The sequence below is a fragment of the Girardinichthys multiradiatus genome, chromosome Y (assembly GCF_021462225.1).
Source record: "Girardinichthys multiradiatus isolate DD_20200921_A chromosome Y, DD_fGirMul_XY1, whole genome shotgun sequence".
Taxonomy (NCBI): Eukaryota; Metazoa; Chordata; class Actinopteri; order Cyprinodontiformes; family Goodeidae; genus Girardinichthys; species Girardinichthys multiradiatus.
In genome coordinates, this window is record NC_061818.1 from 35,506,985 (window position 1) to 35,525,711 (window position 18,727).

The 18,727-nt window shown below is 38.8% G+C and overlaps 1 protein-coding gene across 1 annotated transcript; it reads left to right on the forward strand.

Annotated features, from left to right (window-relative positions):
* Positions 1–1,584: 1,584 nt before the first annotated feature.
* On the forward strand, positions 1,585–18,511 carry LOC124864323 (serine/threonine-protein phosphatase alpha-2 isoform-like). Its single transcript, XM_047359077.1, has 8 exons — positions 1,585–1,746; positions 1,996–2,105; positions 11,097–11,228; positions 11,471–11,701; positions 11,795–11,899; positions 11,989–12,212; positions 13,358–13,492; positions 15,803–18,511. The coding sequence occupies exons 2-8, from the start codon at positions 2,051–2,053 to the stop codon at positions 15,920–15,922; spliced, it is 1,002 nt and encodes a 333-aa protein (XP_047215033.1). The 5' UTR covers positions 1,585–1,746; positions 1,996–2,050; the 3' UTR covers positions 15,923–18,511.
* Positions 18,512–18,727: the final 216 nt, after the last annotated feature.

Below are 18,727 nucleotides of genomic sequence, written 5' to 3' on the forward strand. Positions count from 1 at the left end.
GGAGAGTTGGCAGGCCAATTGAGCACAGTGATACCATGGTCAGTAAACCATTTACCAGTGGTTTTGCCACTGTGAGCAGGTGCCAGGTCGTGCTGAAAAATGAAATCTTCATCTCCATAAAGCTTTTCAGCAGATGGAAGCATGAAGTGCTCCAAAATCTCCTGATAGCTAGCTGCATTGACCCTGCCCTTGATAAAACACAGTGGACCAACACCAGCAGCTGACACGGCACCCCAGACCATCACTGACTGTGGGTACTTGATACTGGACTTCTGGCATTTTGGCATTTCCTTCTCCCCAGTCTTCCTCCAGATTCTGGCACCTTGATTTCCGAATGACATGCAGAATTTGCTTTCATCCGAAAAAAGTACTTTGGACCACTGAGCAACAGTCCAGTGCTGCTTCTCTGTAGCCCAGGTCTGGGGAATGCAGCACCTGTAGCCCATTTCCTGCACACGCCTGTGCACGGTGGCTCTGGATGTTTCTACTCCAGACTCAGTCCACTGCTTCCGCAGGTCCCCCAAGGTCTGGAATCGGCCCTTCTCCACAATCTTCCTCAAGGTCCGGTCACCTCTTCTCGTTGTGCAGCGTTTTCTGCCACACATTTTCCTTCCCACAGACTTCCCACTGAGGTGCCTTGATACAGCACTCTGGGAACATCCTATTCGTTCAGAAATTTCTTTCTGTGTCTTACCCTCTTGCTTGATGGTGTCAATAATGGCCTTCTGGACAGCAGTCAGGTCGGCAGTCTTACCCATGATTGGGGTTTTGAGTGATGAACCAGGCTGAGAGTTTTAAAGGCCTCAGGAATCTTTTGCAGGTGTTTAGAGTTAACTCGTTGATTCAGATGATTAGGTTCATAGCTCGTTTAGAGACCCTTTTAATGATATGCTAATTTTGTGAGATAGGAATTTTGGGTTTTCATGAGCTGTATGCCAAAATCATCCGTATTAAGACAATAAAAGACCTGAAATATTTCAGTTAGTGTGCAATGAATCTAAAATATATGAATGTTAAATTTTCATCATTACATTATAGAAAATAATTAACTTTATCACAATATGCTAATTTTTTGAGAAGGACCTGTATCTATCTATCTATCTATCTATCTATCTATCTATCTATCTATCTATCTATCTATCTATCTATCTATCTATCTATCTATCTATCTATCTATCTATCTATCTATCTATCTATCTATCTATCTATCTATCTATCTATCTATCTATCTATCTATCTATCTATCTATCTATCTATCTATCTATCTATCTATCTATCTATCTATCTATCTATCTATCTATCTATCTATCTATCTATCTATCTAAAACAGCACATTCACTAATATGAAACAAATCTTTTTTTATAAAATCATGAAGCATTGCAACTACAAATTTTAACACTAGGTGGCGCGATTAAAGCTTTTTTTTTTTATGAGCTTGCCATTGTAGCCGTTAAAAACTGCTGTGGGCGGAGATTTCTTAAAACAGACATAGCAATGAACCTATCAGATGCAAGGAGTTGAGCTGTGTGACCAATGAGCTTCTGAGAAAGCTCTGAAGAGTTTGATTCAACCTAGTGTGTCACCGAAGACTCTCGGCTGTAAACGGCCCTCTTTTAAAGTTCTTAGGGGGAGAAGAGTGGAGCGACCTGGACAAAGCAGGAGATCAGGGGGCCAAGATTTAACCTTATACATAAACACCCCCCTGTTTTCCGTATCGGGAGGATAGGCATCGCCCAGAAGAAAAGGTTGGGGAACATTTTGTCATCGTTACATGTTATTACAGAGGCTGGTAGTCGCGGTACAGTTGTCCCGATGCTACTAAAAAAGTGTAGCTTATGCTACTTGGGTAGCAGCTTTAGCTCGGATTAGCTAATTGATTGTGCTCCTGTTACTCGGTTTGTCTGTGTCGTTTGCTTCTGAATGCGACTGATGACCCTCGTGAAAAATAACAGTTGGTCTATCTACTCTTGTTCTCTCTTTTGAATTTTAAAAAGGTGCGACGCATTAAACCGAGGTCTCACTTCCCGATAACGTCAGAAAATTCAGAAAATGGCGGAGCCGGACAAATTAAACATCGACTCTATTATTCAGCGTCTGTTGGAAGGTAAGGGGAATTGAAACCAGTGTGAATGTGTGTTTTCTTTTGAGAATGTTGTGGTGAATTGTTTTAGACCTTTACCCGGGAGAGAAATGTAAACCCGAAGACGGTGTCTGTGTGGTAAAGTCATCTATTAGGCTGGTGTTGCTCTTTTTCGCAGGGGTTGGATTTTATCGGATCAAAGGTTGTATCTCAATCATAGGTTTAATTCTGTTTGAACAAAGCGTACCCTTTTTTTTTTTTTTATCACAGCCTGTTTTCTCGCCTTGTTTTTCATTGGAGATGCATTTCAATGGGTAAATTAAAAGAAATGCGTGACGTTACAGTGACGTATTGTAGATAAATCACATCTTCTAATGGTGACTATATGGGCATCTACTATGAGTCTATTCTGTTAAACTGGTTTATCTGTTGCATGTTTCCGAATCAGCTTTATTGTCAAGTTCGTGCATACAAACAAGGAATTTGACTCCGGTACACTTTGCTCTTTTGTTCTGTTTTTGCATTACAGAATATACAAATTTCCTTCCTGTTTGAAGAAAACTTAAAGCTTTAAATAGTTAAATTATAACCGATTGTATTAATAAATGTATGTTTATTATTTTTAATTACATTTTACAAACCACACTGAAAAACCATTGCATTAACTCCTTAAAGGATCACTTTTCCTCACATTATCTTTAGCTTGCTGCTTCCGGTATACAATACCAGAACACATAAAGCTGCATTTGAGTTGATTAGAAAATCAGCAAAAAATTTATTTATTTATTTCAGTAATTCAAAAAGTAAAACTTGTGGCTTCACAAAGTGATATATATTTCAAGTGTTTCTGTTATTATTATTATTTTTTTTTATAATTATTGCTTACAAGTTATGTAAACCCGAAGTTTAAATTCTCAGACGCTAAGCGTCGAAGAACTTTGCTAAAGAAACTGGCTGTTCAGAATATTGTGTCCACGCACAAATGGAAAGTTGAATGAAAGGAAAAAGTGCGGTGGAATGTAGTGCAAAAGCAACAAGACTAAAAACAACCTTGATAGTATTTGTGTTCTTAAATTAGGAATAATTGCAAAAGCAAACCTGTGGCTTAAAACATTCGGGTTTGTCAGTATGTACAGGTTGGACAAAATCCATGTTGTTGTTGTTTTTTTTTTTAAGATAAATTTTTATTCTTCTAGTACACATTTAAGGGCTTTGTGAACCTGAGTTTGAAAATATGTAAAATGTAGAATATATACATATGCTGAATGCATTGTACAGAACTGGCTAGATACTATTAAGCCTTACACTTAACAAATATTTAGCCTTTACTGTTTCACTTAAAATGGGTCCACAGTATTAATCCATCAGTCGGTCAAAAACTTCAACTCCATTTGTTTCTTTGTGCTTTATTTTGTATTGAGTAAAATCAAATGACGGGGGAAAACAAATTGATGCATAAATGTTGATAATCTTGTAATTCCTTTAATTTATGTTTTATCTGAAGAACATTCAAATAACTTATTTGATTTTCCACAACCAGAGAGTCAGTTCGGTCCCCATCACGGAGAACTCTTTCTTGCTCTAACTTAATTGTTTATAGTTCTTGTGAAGGACACCCAAGCATGGAGAGATTTTCCTCTTCAAGTACCTCATTATTTATGTTGGTATCTTTCAAATATATGTAACTTGCCTAATTTCTAAATGCAGCAGGTGTTGTTTGTGAATGTTCGTCCCTGACCCACAGGTATCTTTGGTAAATACTGGTAAATTTACCAGTGAACCAAATTGTCCACTACATTGTAGACATTACTTTGTAGAGATGCACTGATCAGACGTTTCCTCAACGAAGGTAGTTCCAGTTTTCTTTGTGGCTGGGCCCGCTGAGTTACAGTTTTTCCCAAAAGACTAAAACACATACCAGATTTGATAGAGGAAATAATTTGAATCTAACAGAAAATGATAAAATTTCAAACTTTTTCCCATTTAGCACAAGCCCCTTAACTTTTATGTGTTTTTTTATTAAACCTAAAAAAGTGCATCCAATTACATGCTGTTGGTTTGATTTTTTTTCAGAACTGATCAATGGTAAATTACCAGATTCCAATATTTGATTGATTCCATCCCATGGTTTGTGATTCAGGAAGAGGTTAAAATATTCCCCAACAATGGAATATGGCTTCAAGAAGCATGATCAGTAATTTACATATAATATGCATCCAGTTGCGTGTTAATATGCTCACATATGTTGTGTAACAGGCCTGCAGCACATATTGTTTTAAAGCTTTCAGGAATGACAAATAAGGCTAACAGTTTTGTTCCCATTGCATAAGTGTCGCATCCTGTTAATCAGCCCTCTGCCCAGTTTTCATATTTAGATTAAACGTTTGTTGTTGAATATTACAAATAGCCAGAACACAGACTAGGGCTGTAAAACAAATCATCCATTTTCCAGATGTTTGTAGACCATAATGCTGTGCAGACTAACTCGGCTGCTAATTACTGTGATTTTCAGACTGTTGAGCTTAATACTCCACCAGACGTCTTGGCTTAGGTTATTTATCGTTTCATATGTAAAATCATTTCCATTCTCTTGAAGGTTGGACTACAGCTTGTGTGTGTGTGTGTGTGTGTGTGTGTGGGGATACAGTACAGGGAAAAGGTCTCTGTTAAAACGAAAAATAATTTCACTGACACAACGGCAAAATCATTCTGCCCTAAGCTCGTGTCTGGTGTTGGTGTGTTTTCTGGTGTATCAGGTTGGTGTTTGTTTATACGATACATAACTGGGAGCCACCAGAGCATAGATATGATGTACCACTGCTTACAACTAGTGTTTGAAAAGGAAACAGCTGGCTACCTCTTTCAGTACATCATCCTATATGCACAAAATATTAATGTTTTTGCTCAAAGTGTCATGAATATTTGGGAGGAAAAGAAACTTTAAGTAAGAACTTATTCTAAGACTAGCTTGTCTTGTAGCTTGGAAACTGGTCAATATTAACATTATTTAATCAAACTACTTAACTGAAATTGTTCTTCTAAATGTTAAGTAATTCTGAAATATGTTTTCCCTAGAAGTGCATTCAGTGCATACACAGGGTGATATATATCCAGTGTTTGTTTCTGTTTGTTGTGGTAATTATTGCTTACAGCTAATGAAAGCTCAAAATTCAGTTTCTCTGACATTTTAATATGACATAAGAAGAATAAGAACTAATTCAAATAAAAAAAAGGTCTCTCCTAAAAACTATTTCCATGTACTGTACATATGCCAATACTTGGTCAGGGCTCCTTTTGCATTAAATACTGCATCAATGCCACGTGGCTTGAAGGCGATCAGCCTGTGATTCTGCTGAGGTGTTAAGGAAGCCCACATTGCTTTGACTCCGGAGTCTCATCTTCCTCCAGCTTCTGTGGTGGCCCATGTCCTGGAGTCATCTGTGTGTGGTGGCTCTTAAAGCAAAGGCTCCAGCTGCAGTTCATGCCTTGTGAATCCCCTGTCAAACTCTAATGGGTCTTGCTTCACAACCTTCTCATGTGAGATGTTATTACTGTTGGCTATGTCTTCCCTTTTCAGCATTTTTTAAGTGGCATCCTTTTATTCTCAGTAATCATACAGGAAATGGGCAAAGAAAAGAAGCGGGTTATGCAAAAATTGTCTCAATATTATGAACTGAACCCCAAACGGCTGCACACCTCCTCAGTTGTGCCCCCTTTTCTACCACACTTGTGTTTTTGACCTTTTGTGGTTAACCCTCTCATCCCCTTTTAGTCGGCACATCATTTTTGTGATTGTTTTAATTTATTCTTTACAAACGTTACGCCTTTTTTCTTCCTAATCAGTGTGTAATGGCATGCGTCCTCTCCCTTCTGGATGCGCCATGACTTCTGTGTGCGCGCTACTGTCCCTTTAATTAAGTGAGGACTTCGGCTCGAGTCATTGGCTGGCTCTGCACGCCCTGTTCTTTCAAAACAAACATGGTGGAAGAGCGTCTGATTTCCCTAATGAGCTGGGTGTAAGAGTTTCCTGCTTTGGAATACATTTTAAACACAATTATTTGTTCAAATCTGAATGTCTGAATCTAATATGAATACCCGAAATTCAAAAGTAATACATACTAAACGAAGGCTAGTCAAAGTCCCGATCTATTGTATTTCAATTGAACTAAAAGGTGTAATAGAGAGTTTGTTTTTCCATTTGGATTTGATGAGGTGGAATTTAATTTGATAAAGAGCAAAAACCTTGTGTTGTTTTTGTGGAATGCAAAAAAATAACTTTTATTCTTAAAAATCTAAATACATTTTTTGGAGGAATAATCAATTATTCAAAAAATTAGTTTGTAGAAAAATCCCAAACAATCATTAGCGGCATCCTTGATCAGAAGAGAAGATTCTCTTAACTTCAAATAAACTCTTAGGATGGAAAAGGTTTTGTGTGGCTGTTTGACAGAAAAATTGTCGGTGAGTCAAGTTCCTCTTATTTATGTAACCCAAATATCACTGACTTGTGACCAGAAATAATTCATCTAGGTCTAAACTGACGGAACCTCGTGCTGCTTTTCTGGGATGCCTTAGCCCTAGGTGGTAAGAAGCCTTAAAGCTGGGAAGATGAGTGGGGCGAAAGTCACCAAAGACAGTAAATGCTGTAAAAAATCAAAAATTAAATGATCAACATCGAGCTTAAAAGCAACACTCTAAAATAATTGAAGTCAGTACTAGTTGAAAATTGGTTGCTGGTGTTGCGCTTGTTTCTAAAATCTGAACTTTCAGCCTGATTTCTGGAAAACCCAGCTGAGATTGTCCTGGTTTCCTTTCACTGAAGGTTGTGATAAAGCTGCATTCTGTGCACCAAGAACATAAACAGGCATCTCTATTAAAGTCGGTGTGTTTTCTTTTCATAAATGGGGATTTTTCAGAAATAAATTATGATTGGTCAGAATAACTTTCTTGTTTATAATTTTACTGCAAAAGAGGTGAAGATGTAAATACCCGGGAAAACAGACGGTAAATCTCATCGTAGGGAGAGACGCTGCTAACTCATTAACATTTAGCTTATTTGTTTTAGGTTTTCAGACAAAAAGTTCAGCTTTTTCTTTAAGTTCATTTGTTTATACTAGTAGACAAAATCAGAGGAGAATGGAATATAAAACTGGTTGTTAAAACTAGTTTTAAAATGACAGACTTTATTTGTAGGACCTCCAGGTCTTTGTCTCCATGTAGTTTAATGATGGCCCATTTTGCTGCTCTGACCAAACGTTAACGCACTTTAAAATGCATTTACAGTTCATCTTTAAAATGCAAGCTTTATAGCTTCAATAATTCAACCTTTGGCCTCCTAAAGGTCGTATTTTTTTTTTTCTTTTCTTGTATCTTCAACATGTCACTATATCAGTGTTGTTTAATCCATGGCAGTAATGTTAAATGCAGAGTTTTCCCAGACCCATGGCTGTAATGAAATGTAGTCAGATTGTTTACCTTCTAACATACAGGCCCTGCCTGATCAGCCTCGTCTGAGCTGCTGGAGCTGAATGGGATTAGACGGTTATACATGTGGCAGTAAAGCTGCCTGCAGGGAGTTTGACTCTGACTGTGGGACGTGTTCAAGTGCCTGGATTGTTGTACTTGGACTGTGATAAGGTTGTCTGCCAAACACAGGAGAAAACAAACACGCCAGATAGTGGCAGTATTTATATCCTGTTATGCAACACTTTTTTGCCCCCCATTGGTGCTTCTGCTTTTATTGGTTGGTCAAACTCCTCTGCTTGTATTACTCTGGTATTGATCTGCTTTGTTCAAAACCACAAGATAATAAAGAAACTCGCCTACTTCAGTTGCTGATTTGATAAATTGTCCTGTTATTGTTTGTGAACACCAGGGTTAGCTTCCTGTTTGCTGACTGTGTTTTAGGACCAAACCAATTAAATGTGTTTGGATAATTAGCAGTCACAAGTGGATTAGTTGCACAGATCTGAAACGAAGCAAACTGTTCGCAGTGCTGATGAGTGCGGCCTGTGACGTGGTTGTACTAGTTGTGCTGAACCACAGAAAACAGCTTTCCTGTTGCACTGCAGCGGCGGTCTTTTTCAGCCCTCTGCCCATGTGGTGAAAAGCCTTTTGTATGAACCCCTCACTGTTGCCCACTGACTCTGAGGCTAACTTTGGAGTAAGCTCTGTCAGGGCTTAGCCTTCGCTAATCCTGCTTTAAAGTACCAAGCAGCAGGGCGGTATTTATATCTACTTTTCCCTGCCTTTTCTGTCCCTTTGCAGTCATGCCTTCCTTCTGCATCCGCTTGGTGATTCCTACCATCTAACCTCTGTTCAGCTCTGCGTGTTACAGCAGCCAACAGTTGCAAAAGGATGTTTGTTCTATTCTGAGATTGTGGCAATAAGTTGGGCACATGCCTTCCTTTCTCTCTCCCCAATATCAGGTTGAACATTTAGCTGTAATATTCCCCATATCTATTTTCAGCGATGTACTTACTGAGGAGTACATAACGACTGTAATTGATTTTAATTAAATAGTTGTATTTCAACTAGATTCTCCCCTTTTCTTGATCAGTTTTGTTTCATTTGTTACAAGAGATACAAGCATTGACCTCATCTTTAGATACATGTACAAAACCGCTTCACAAGATGAAGAAAATATAAATAAGTTTAAATGAGAATGCTATTTTGGAGGACATTCTTCTTCTGTGTTACCGATGGGAAGGGAGATGAAACGTGATGAAGCTACAGTGGTGCATTCCTGGTGTTTTTATAAATGAAGGTAAGGTTTTAGAATACGTGTTTATTGATGGAAGATTATAGGAGTTGAAATGGTTACTGGTTTTAATGATTACCTCGATAAAGGTTTTGGTAGTCATTTATCATTTTAAAACTAAATTACCAATTAATAATAATGTTTTGGGTTACCACTTTAATGTAATATCAGACATAATATCAGAGGCTCCCCTGCAGATATAAACAGGAATCAGAGAAGATGAAACTGGGACATTTGAACTGCCAGACAGCTCCAAGTCTGTAGCTCCAGCTGTATTCTGGACGTTATAACTGCCTCAGGCAGGATATATGAAGATGATTAGTTTTCACCCTCATAGCTTGCACCAGTAAAGCGTGGCAGAAGTCCTCTGACTCCAGCAACCAGCTGCTGCCTCGCAGGTTGACTTCTAGCCTGATGGATTTGGTCTTCAGTGTTCTGGTCTGTTTAACTAGTCACCAGGATGCTAGCCAAGGCTCTGCTTTGACCCGGCAGGACAGCCGCAATATTTAAACAGAAACATTTTCTGAAGCCGTTCCACTTTGACCAAAGCGTCAATAGAGCAAATGATTCGACACAAAACGTCTTTCAAATATCCGCAGAGAGACTCATGAGCTCTAAACTTAAATAACGTATTTAGAAGTGTAACCAGATTGATTTGGGCCATGATGTGTGTTTAGGCTGCAGACTGTAATTTGGCTGCAACATCGTTAAATCAAGATCAGTTGTCACCTTGGTAACTGCCCCTTTGTAAAAGCTTTAGAAAGTATCTTAATGTGCGCTGCACCACGAGTGATGCTCAGCAGACAGAAAATGAATTAAATACTGAAATTTCCTTGTATTCAGTTTGAATATCTAGGCTTATTTTCTTTATATTACTATCCATGCTTCCAGAGTTTAGATGCAAATTTAGAAGGCCTTCCATTCTTTAGTTTTTTGATTGCACTTTTACTCTGGCACGTAGTCTCACTGAGGCGAGATGATTCATTCTAAAGATAAAACTTGAATTAAAGATGGACATAATGCCAAACAGAAGACTTCTCACTGCTCTGCAGTAATTTTATCCTATAATGATTTCCTGTAGCAGTTAAAGGTGATGTCCCATCCTGGGTTCATTATCGTTGACCTCCATGTTAAACGTTCCAATCCAATGCCTGAAGGCATTTCTGTTTCCTCTTTCTGCTCAGTGTAAAATGTGTTAGTCGGGAGCTTGAGGTGAACTTCTGGGCTTGTTTGAATTGTGACTGGGCTTGTTGGGAGCTCCGCTGGGACCAAGCAGCATATTGATTGGGCTGTCATTGATTCTGTCATCCCTAGAAACTAACAGGACTCCCAGCTGGCGCGGTCTAGCTTCAGGGTGCAATGGACGAACGTCTGAAACGTTCTTTCATTGCTCCTCATGACTTAACAGCTGGCATGCTTGAGTCAGAATCAATGCAGTCTGGCTGTAAGATTACATACTATTCTTCACAGTTAAAATGCATGTAGTAGGACGTGGAAGTTGGAAAAAGCCTGTAAACGTATGGCTCTTGTGTTCATCTTTGCCTTTCCTCTATCTAGTGTGTGCGGAACGTGTGAAAATGCTTGATAAGCAGACGCTCGATAAACCTGCTGAATTCCTTAGATAACACAAGCGAATTAGGCGAGTACAGCATGTTCACTTGCTGTGAGATAAAGGTAATTTAAGTTTATTACTACCATTTTCCTTAATTTCTGTGAATTTGAATGAGTGCTATCCGAACCATTCTGATTCATATGATCACGGCAAAAGGCCCTTAAATATGTGTTTGCCAGATTCATTTCAGAAGCATCAGATTAAAGAGGAAGTGGTTTCATGTCTTTAGTTTCGCTTCGGTTCCAACATCTATATAAACTGAATGACCTCGCTTTACGGCTGACTACAAGATATTTTCTCCACATCAGAATTTTCTCTTTTGCTACCTCCATATAATCAGCTTGTTTTCCTGCCGGTATCTTTTCATTTCCAGAATATGTAGAACAACAACAACAAAAATACCTCTAAAAGGACGCGAGTACCTGTGGAAATGTCTGCGAGTCTGATCTGCAAACAGAATTTGACAACATTTGGCTAGTGGGAGGTGTTAACCGTCCAGTCTGGTGGTCTGGTTCAAAACCCAAGCATCACATTTTATTGCTTAGCTGAATGTCAATCTCTGTTAGGCCTCTTTTTGAAGCTCAGAGTACATGTTTGTCTTGATGTTTCTTCCATTAAATATTACATTTTTTTCTCCTACCAGTCAAGGGCTCTCGGCCAGGGAAGAATGTTCAGCTAACAGAGAACGAGATCCGTGGCCTTTGCCTCAAGTCCAGGGAGATCTTCCTGAGCCAGCCAATCCTGCTTGAATTAGAGGCCCCTTTAAAAATATGTGGTGAGTTTCAGTGAACGGGATCAGGAAGTTTTATTAGATGGTTTACAACGTTGCGAAATAAAACTATGTGGAAAGGACATGCAGTAGTATGCATAATAGATGTGTGATGATGCACAAGACAAATGGCTTAGAGTAACAGTTTATTAATATGTAACTAAAGGTTAATTTCACTGCAAATGCTGCACACTGAGGTACTTTCACAATGCTGTGTTCATATAATGCACAACTGCTGCCCCCTGCAGGTGATGTGCATGGTCAGTACTATGATCTGCTCCGACTTTTTGAATATGGAGGCTTCCCTCCAGAGAGCAACTACCTGTTTCTGGGTGACTATGTAGACAGAGGGAAGCAGTCGCTGGAGACCATCTGTCTGCTTCTAGCCTATAAGATCAAATACCCCGAGAACTTCTTCCTGCTGCGCGGCAACCACGAGTGCGCCTCCATTAATCGAATCTACGGCTTTTATGATGAGTGTAAGTACAAATTAATGCTTGTATAATGTATGACATTAAAACACGGAGTTGTATTAATGCTGCATATTTATGCTTTCTTTTCTTCTACAATAGGTAAGCGACGGTATAACATTAAGCTGTGGAAGACCTTTACAGACTGCTTCAACTGTTTACCTGTGGCTGCTATTGTAGATGAGAAGATTTTCTGCTGTCATGGAGGTACCCCTTTACTACATGATGCTTTTTAGAAGAATAGATTTAAAGCATAAAACTAAAAAGGGATTCATCTCCGCACCCATCTTCTCTAGGTCTCTCTCCAGATCTTCAGTCGATGGAGCAGATCCGCAGAGTCATGCGGCCCACAGATGTGCCCGACCAGGGTCTGCTGTGTGACCTGCTGTGGGCCGATCCAGACAAAGACGTGCTGGGCTGGGGGGAAAACGATCGTGGGGTCTCCTTCACGTTCGGGGCAGATGTAGTGGCCAAATTTTTGCACAAACATGACATGGACCTAATATGCAGGGCACATCAGGTAGATCTTTAAATATTTTGGATAATTTGATATTCTGGTATTCTGCATGATTTTTGTAAATGGAGCCTATTTAGGACACAGAATAGGTAACTTCCACCAGGGTTCCTGGAAATGTCTGGAAAGTATGGAATTTGGGTATTTTCCATGATAATTATAGGGGGGAAAAATCATTATTTCTTAACATTATTTCCTATCCCATCCTCGGATATTTGGGTCAATCTGTCCTTTTTATAAAGCTGATTTCTCTGAGAGCTATAAAGTGATACAAGAAGAGCATTTAAAATGTTTTTAAGGCCTTCATGGAATAAGTAGTCACAAGAAAACAGGAAGTTTCTCATATTTTTAAACAAAATTATAAAAAAAAGTTCAGTATTTAGGCTGTAAAGGCTTTAGCTACTTATATTAGCGTATATTAGTGTGGCTAGCTTTACAGGAACAGCAGTTTTTGTGTGTATTCGCTGGAGAATGCCGATCCTTCTCCAAAAGGTTCCAAATCAAGCATGTTAAAAGGTCAAAAGGACAAACCCGATTGTCTTTGCTGTACCCTGTTAAGGAGGCTTGGACTGTTTTTCGCTCGGTTACAGAGGCAGCATTGAAGTGTTGTCAAAATGACCTGAAATGGCTTGAATATGGTGCAATCACTGACTAGAAGTTCAGATTGGAGTTTTAAACTGCCCAACGGCTGGTTATGGCCGATCAGTCTTAAAATCAACCCATTCCAGTCAACTGGATGTTTCCTGTTGCATATCTACTTCCTTACAGTCTCAGGTTTTCACAGGTTATGTATACAAAGCCTGATTGTAGAAACATTTTCAGTCAAGCTTAGTTATAATGCCTTAAAAAGCCACTAAAACCCAGCAAAAAATGGGTTTTAAAATGTTTTTTTGAAGAACTGAAATGATACAAATGACTAGTTTATTCCTTGCAATTTTTTTTTGTTGTTATATGTGCATTAATGATTATCATCACCTTTCCAGTCTGCAGCTTTGTAAAAACAATTTATTTAACAATGTTACAGAAAGTGTCTCCCCTCTTTAAAGTAAAACGTGCTGAATTAGCCCATCCAGTCTTCCTAACTACCATTTACACCATCCTTCTTACTCCGTTTTTTCTAGCTTGTTATAACTGTAGTTTTCTCTCCTAAGGTGGTTGAGGACGGTTACGAGTTTTTTGCAAAGAGGCAACTCGTCACTCTTTTCTCAGCTCCCAACTACTGTGGAGAGTTTGACAACGCTGGCGCCATGATGAGCGTGGATGAGACCCTCATGTGTTCCTTCCAGGTGTCTAAAACACGAACATTTTCTGTCTGCATGTGCTGTGCCCGTAAAAGTGTTGTTCATACCTTAGTCTCCTTGTTTTCTGAAGGCCTGTCAGTTCTTCTGTGGACCTTTAAGTCCGGGGTTTTTACATAAAACATTGTGGGTTTTTATGTATTTCATATGTCAGGATAAGAACGGAAAAATAATTGTATTCCCAGACTTTATTTCCTATCCCATGGTCCAAATGTCCTGTAAATATTCCTGCAAATATTCCCACTTAAAACGGCTGAACTCACACACAGGCGTATGACATTAGGTGCTGATGAGTAGAACTTCATTACTCAGCATTTTAAAGGAGCTTTGCCCTGTTTAAATATCCGTTTGGTGTGTTAATGATTGAAGCGGTAGTGAACACCATGGTGTGACCCACAGAGCTGTCTGAGGCTTCAGAAAGAAGACTGAAGCAGCTAATGAGTCTGATGGGGGATTTAAGGAGGTCTCTCCTGTAGGGTAAAAGGACATTTAAAACATCCGCCTTCTAACATGACCCATCAATGAGAGAGAATGTCTAGAATAATGTTCTGTGGAAAAATGAGTTTAAAACTGCATTATGTGGACACCAGAACAGGATAGAACATGGAGGTGCAACTGTCATGGTTTGAGGATGTCGTGTGGCAGCAGGACCATGCCAGCTCACCACCAAAAATCCACTGTAATTCTATCATAGATCAGAGGGTGTTTAAGGAAAATGTGAGATGGTGTGTTAAAGAAAAAATTAATACAACTGAAGCAGAACTAAACCCCTGCAACATGACAAATAACCCAAACATACCCAGTAAACCCACCAATGACTGGCAGAGGATTGAGAAATTAGGTCCTGGGCAGAAAACGGGCTGAAAATGAAGAACCCCTTTTATGTCCTTAAAATACTTGTAATTACTAATCACCTGTTGGTCCAAAAGCCTCTTACAGCCTTCAAATTAAACAACAACTACCAAAACTACATCATTTTAGATATAATCTGAGGTCCCTGAAAAACGTAGTTACGGCCCTGCTTCAAACACCGTCTGTGTTCCAGGCATTAGAAACGAGGCAGTCTGCCGGCAGCCCAGCACAGGGGAGCAACTGAGCTGTCCAGGTTTTTGTAGTTAGTCAGTTTATCCAGGTGATGTTTTAACACAACAGTAAAGTCAACTTAAGTTTGCAATGAATGAAATGTCAGCTGGAGTGACCGACGTTCACGCTGTAATACGGTTAATAATCGTCTGACAACAGTGACTCACGCACGTGCATTTTGTAAGACTGTTAGCATATTTCCCTTGTTAGTTTAGTTGACAATAAGCACAATGAAAGTTCATAAAAAGTTTAGTTATGAAAACAAAAGTTTGGGTTTGCTGTTTCTAGGGGCTGCAGTTTCACTGACGGCTCTAAAAGATCAATATCACGGCAATGAGGCACAATTAAACCACGTTACATCCGGTCGGTCAGATCGGGAAAATAATAAACTGGCTGCCATGAGAATAAGATTGCTAAATATAACTGCTGGTGCGACCTGTCTATGTGATCATTTCTGGTTTCATGTTGTTGTGGTAAGAAGTGGGCTAATTTTTCCAAATCTTGATGCTTGCACATTGCCGATCACAGTGAAAAGGAAATGAAAAGAGGAGACATCTCCAGTGTCTTTGCCTAAAAAATGAGGGATAAGAGGAAGAAGAGGAAGGAAGAATGATAGAGAGACCAGGAGGGTCACAGGTGAAGGAGGACTCTGAAAGTGCAACAGGTGAAGAAATGAGTGAAGATGAGGAAAATGTGACACAAGATGAGGAAAAGATGAGAAGATTTCAGAGTCGGAGAGAAAGAAACGGTGCAGAGGAAACTGATGAAAAGAGATGGAAGGTCAGGGAATCCAGCCTATCCTGCTGGACCACCGGGTATGGATTTATTCTGGGTTTAAATTCCAGTGCAGGGATATTAGATGTCTGGACTTTATAGATGTAGTCAATTTGTTATAATTTGTTGTTTATAATAAAAGTAAATCCTATAACGCAGAAACAGAGTGAAAACTTTTTTTTTTTTTTTTTTTTTAAGATGTATCAAGATGCAAAGATGATATCTAAAAGTTGTCATTGTTTCTTAGAAAAGAAAATAACAATAAATAGTTTTAAAGTGTTCTTTAGGATGTGTTGTTGAAGAGATTTCTTACATTCTTCAATGAAGAGGTCCAGCATTGCCTCCATGCCTAGATGTTTTGTGCCTCCTTTGCCCGTGCATGTAAAACTTTCTAGATCCGCCACTGGGTTTAATCAAAGATTTTTCTGTTCTGTCTCGCAGATTTTGAAGCCAGCGGATAAGAAATTGTATCCTTATGGCGGCGGCGGCGGAGGTGTGGGATTGGGAAGACCCATCACTCCTCCACGGAATGCAGCCAAGTCTGCCAAGGCCAAGAAATAACACCCGCTGACTCCTCTTCCTATGATTCACCACCTCTGTCGGCCCAACACCTTTATTTTCTTCCTGTCTACCTCCCAAACTTGTTCCTTCGTTGGCACTGAACAGCAACAAAGACAACCAGGGTTCAGTCGGGTTTTTCCTGAATGAAACACTTTTTAAACGTTTATTTTGCTCTTTGTTGTATTTCTCTGTGTGGATAAGTGAGTAAAGAGTGAGAATGATCCAGAGGACGTTGCTGTATTCACCGTGTACGTTTTTCCCTTTCATGTCCTGTTTTCTTGTTCTTTTTCTGTAAAGATGTTTGTGTTTTTTTGTTGTTTTTTTTGCCCATTCATCGTGTAAATCATTGGGTGGGGGGGGAGAAGAAGAGAGCGTTGGCTGTTTACTCTACGTCACGTTTAGGAGGTCTGTGTGGTGGGGGGAGTGGGTGGAGATCTGGTTGCACCCTATTAAGGTAACGGCACGCAGTTCACAGGTGGATACATGTGCAGGTGAATGTCCATCTGGGCTGGATTCACTGGATTTATTTTCTTTTCTTCCATTTTCAGAACCAATCATGTGAGACCACGATCATGTATGCTCTATAGATGCTTTTTTTTTTGTTGCTCTTTTTGGCTTGTTTTTGTAGATAACCGAGACCAGAATGGTTTTTATTTTATTTTCTTCTTGTTTTTAGCTCACTCAAAGCTGAAGACGAATAAAAGTACCCTTTAATTTGAAGAACATCATTACGCTCATTACTTATTTGTCAGTTGTTGCTCTTCATTTGTTGTGAATTTGTCAGTCAGTATGAAATAACAAATATCAGTGATTTTTGCTCCGATTTCTAAACGGGTTTAGACCGTTTACATGTGGCTTCAGTTTGACTCAAACATGGAATCGGAAAAAGCTGCAGGAAGAACAAAGTGGGTTTGATGTTGCTTTTTTTATTGAAATGTTTGCTTATTTTTGTAATTACTGTTGTCATCTGAGGTCTTCTTCTGATCCAGAGCATAATCACCCAACGTAGAAAACATCTTACAGAAACAAGCACAACTCCGCATTGAACTGGGAACGAGACGTATTCATGAGTTAAAACCAACTAAAATAAATCCTGTTTTTCTTCTACGATGGCTCCAGGCAGCCCTTTAAACCTTTCAGTGTGAGTGTGTAATATATGAAAACCATAACTGGAATAATATATTTAAGATAAATGTATAGACTTATAGCTTAAAGTTACAAGTGAAGCAAAACGCTTTATTTTTAAGCAAACATTAAAAACTTGTCTGTGCCATGTTTAAAACAAAAAAAGGGTAAATATAGAGAATGACCGATTGCTTCTGACTGTGTTCCCAGTTTCATGTGGCCTAAATTTGGGAAAAGAGCCATAAACAGATTAAAATTTTCATTCAAATCAACCGTGACCCCTCGACCCTGAGATGAAACTTCTAAAATTCAGCTTTTATTTTGTTTGTTTTTTCACTTTTGAATATTTACGTTTATTTGACCATGCTGGGTGTTCGGTTAAAATAATAAGCAGGATGCTGTAGCGGTTAAATAATCATTTCTGTGGAGCTTCAGGGTAATCTCACAGCCCACTTCCACCAGCCGGAACATACTTTCTGCTGCTGTTTCCAGTTTTATCTTCTGTCGGTCCTTCGTCATCAACCCTCTGTTCAGATAGAAAACCTGCAGCTCTCTGTAACCACTGAACACCAGTCAGACTGACGGCAGGGAAATGAGGATTGAGGATAAAGAAACGGGACTTAAAATATAAATTTTTTTAAAATGCTTAATTTTTTTATTTCCTATTTTAGTTTCTTTGAACATTCTGCATTGTTTTCTGGCTGACTTGACATAACAACCCCTTGTTTTGTGCCTGAGAGGTCTGGTGGAAACCAGCAGACTTCGCTTTGTGCACATGTTCAATTTGCATCTAAGACTCAGGAAGTGAAATTTAATTAATATACAGGGCAGCCAAATCTACATAATTAACATGCATGCATGAACGGAAGTACTGCAGGAAAACTGGTCCAAAGTGACCATGTTTAAACAATTTGACCACAGAATGAGTAACATTCAGTGCTCTGTTGTGTAGAAACTCATTTATTCTGATCTATAATGTTTCTCTTGTGTAAATGAAAGGTGGATGACAATTATTCCTGCAGGTTTTGGTGTGAAGTTTGAAGATTACTGCAAGAGTGCTCCGATGTAAGGGTTATCAGTTTTAGATTAACAATACCAAACATTTTTATGAAACCTGCAGAACTTCACGTCCACTTTCATAGCTGTACAAACCGCGGCTTCATACATTTTCACCTTACCTTTCTGTTTATGCTACTACCAATAATCTGCTCCAGAATATTTTTTTTTTTGAATAGATACTCTTCTGTAACATTTAAGCTTAGATAACAAAAGCTTATTGGTGTAGGAGCTTTTTAATCAATCAGGGATGTTTTTGCGCCATGCACTGTTGCTAGGTAGTTTTAGATTCATTACATTACAATTATTCTAATTAGGATTAAATAAGAAAATGACTTGACAGTATTTTTATTTGTATATCTTTTTGTTTTCATCTGTTTCAAGGTAGAAATAAATATTGAATTTGTATGTGTGTGTTTGTGTTTTCTTTGCATCTTATATCATGTGAAAAGGGATGAAGGTGTCTTAAAAAAGTAAGTAAACAACTTAAGTGTTAACACACTTTATGATGGCATGTGTGACAATTCCAGCTGCAAGTCTTTAACCGATTTGCAAATCTAAAAATTCAAATTTTTTTGTTCTAAGCAATTAGTTTAAGCTCAGCGGGATTGGATGGTGAGTGTT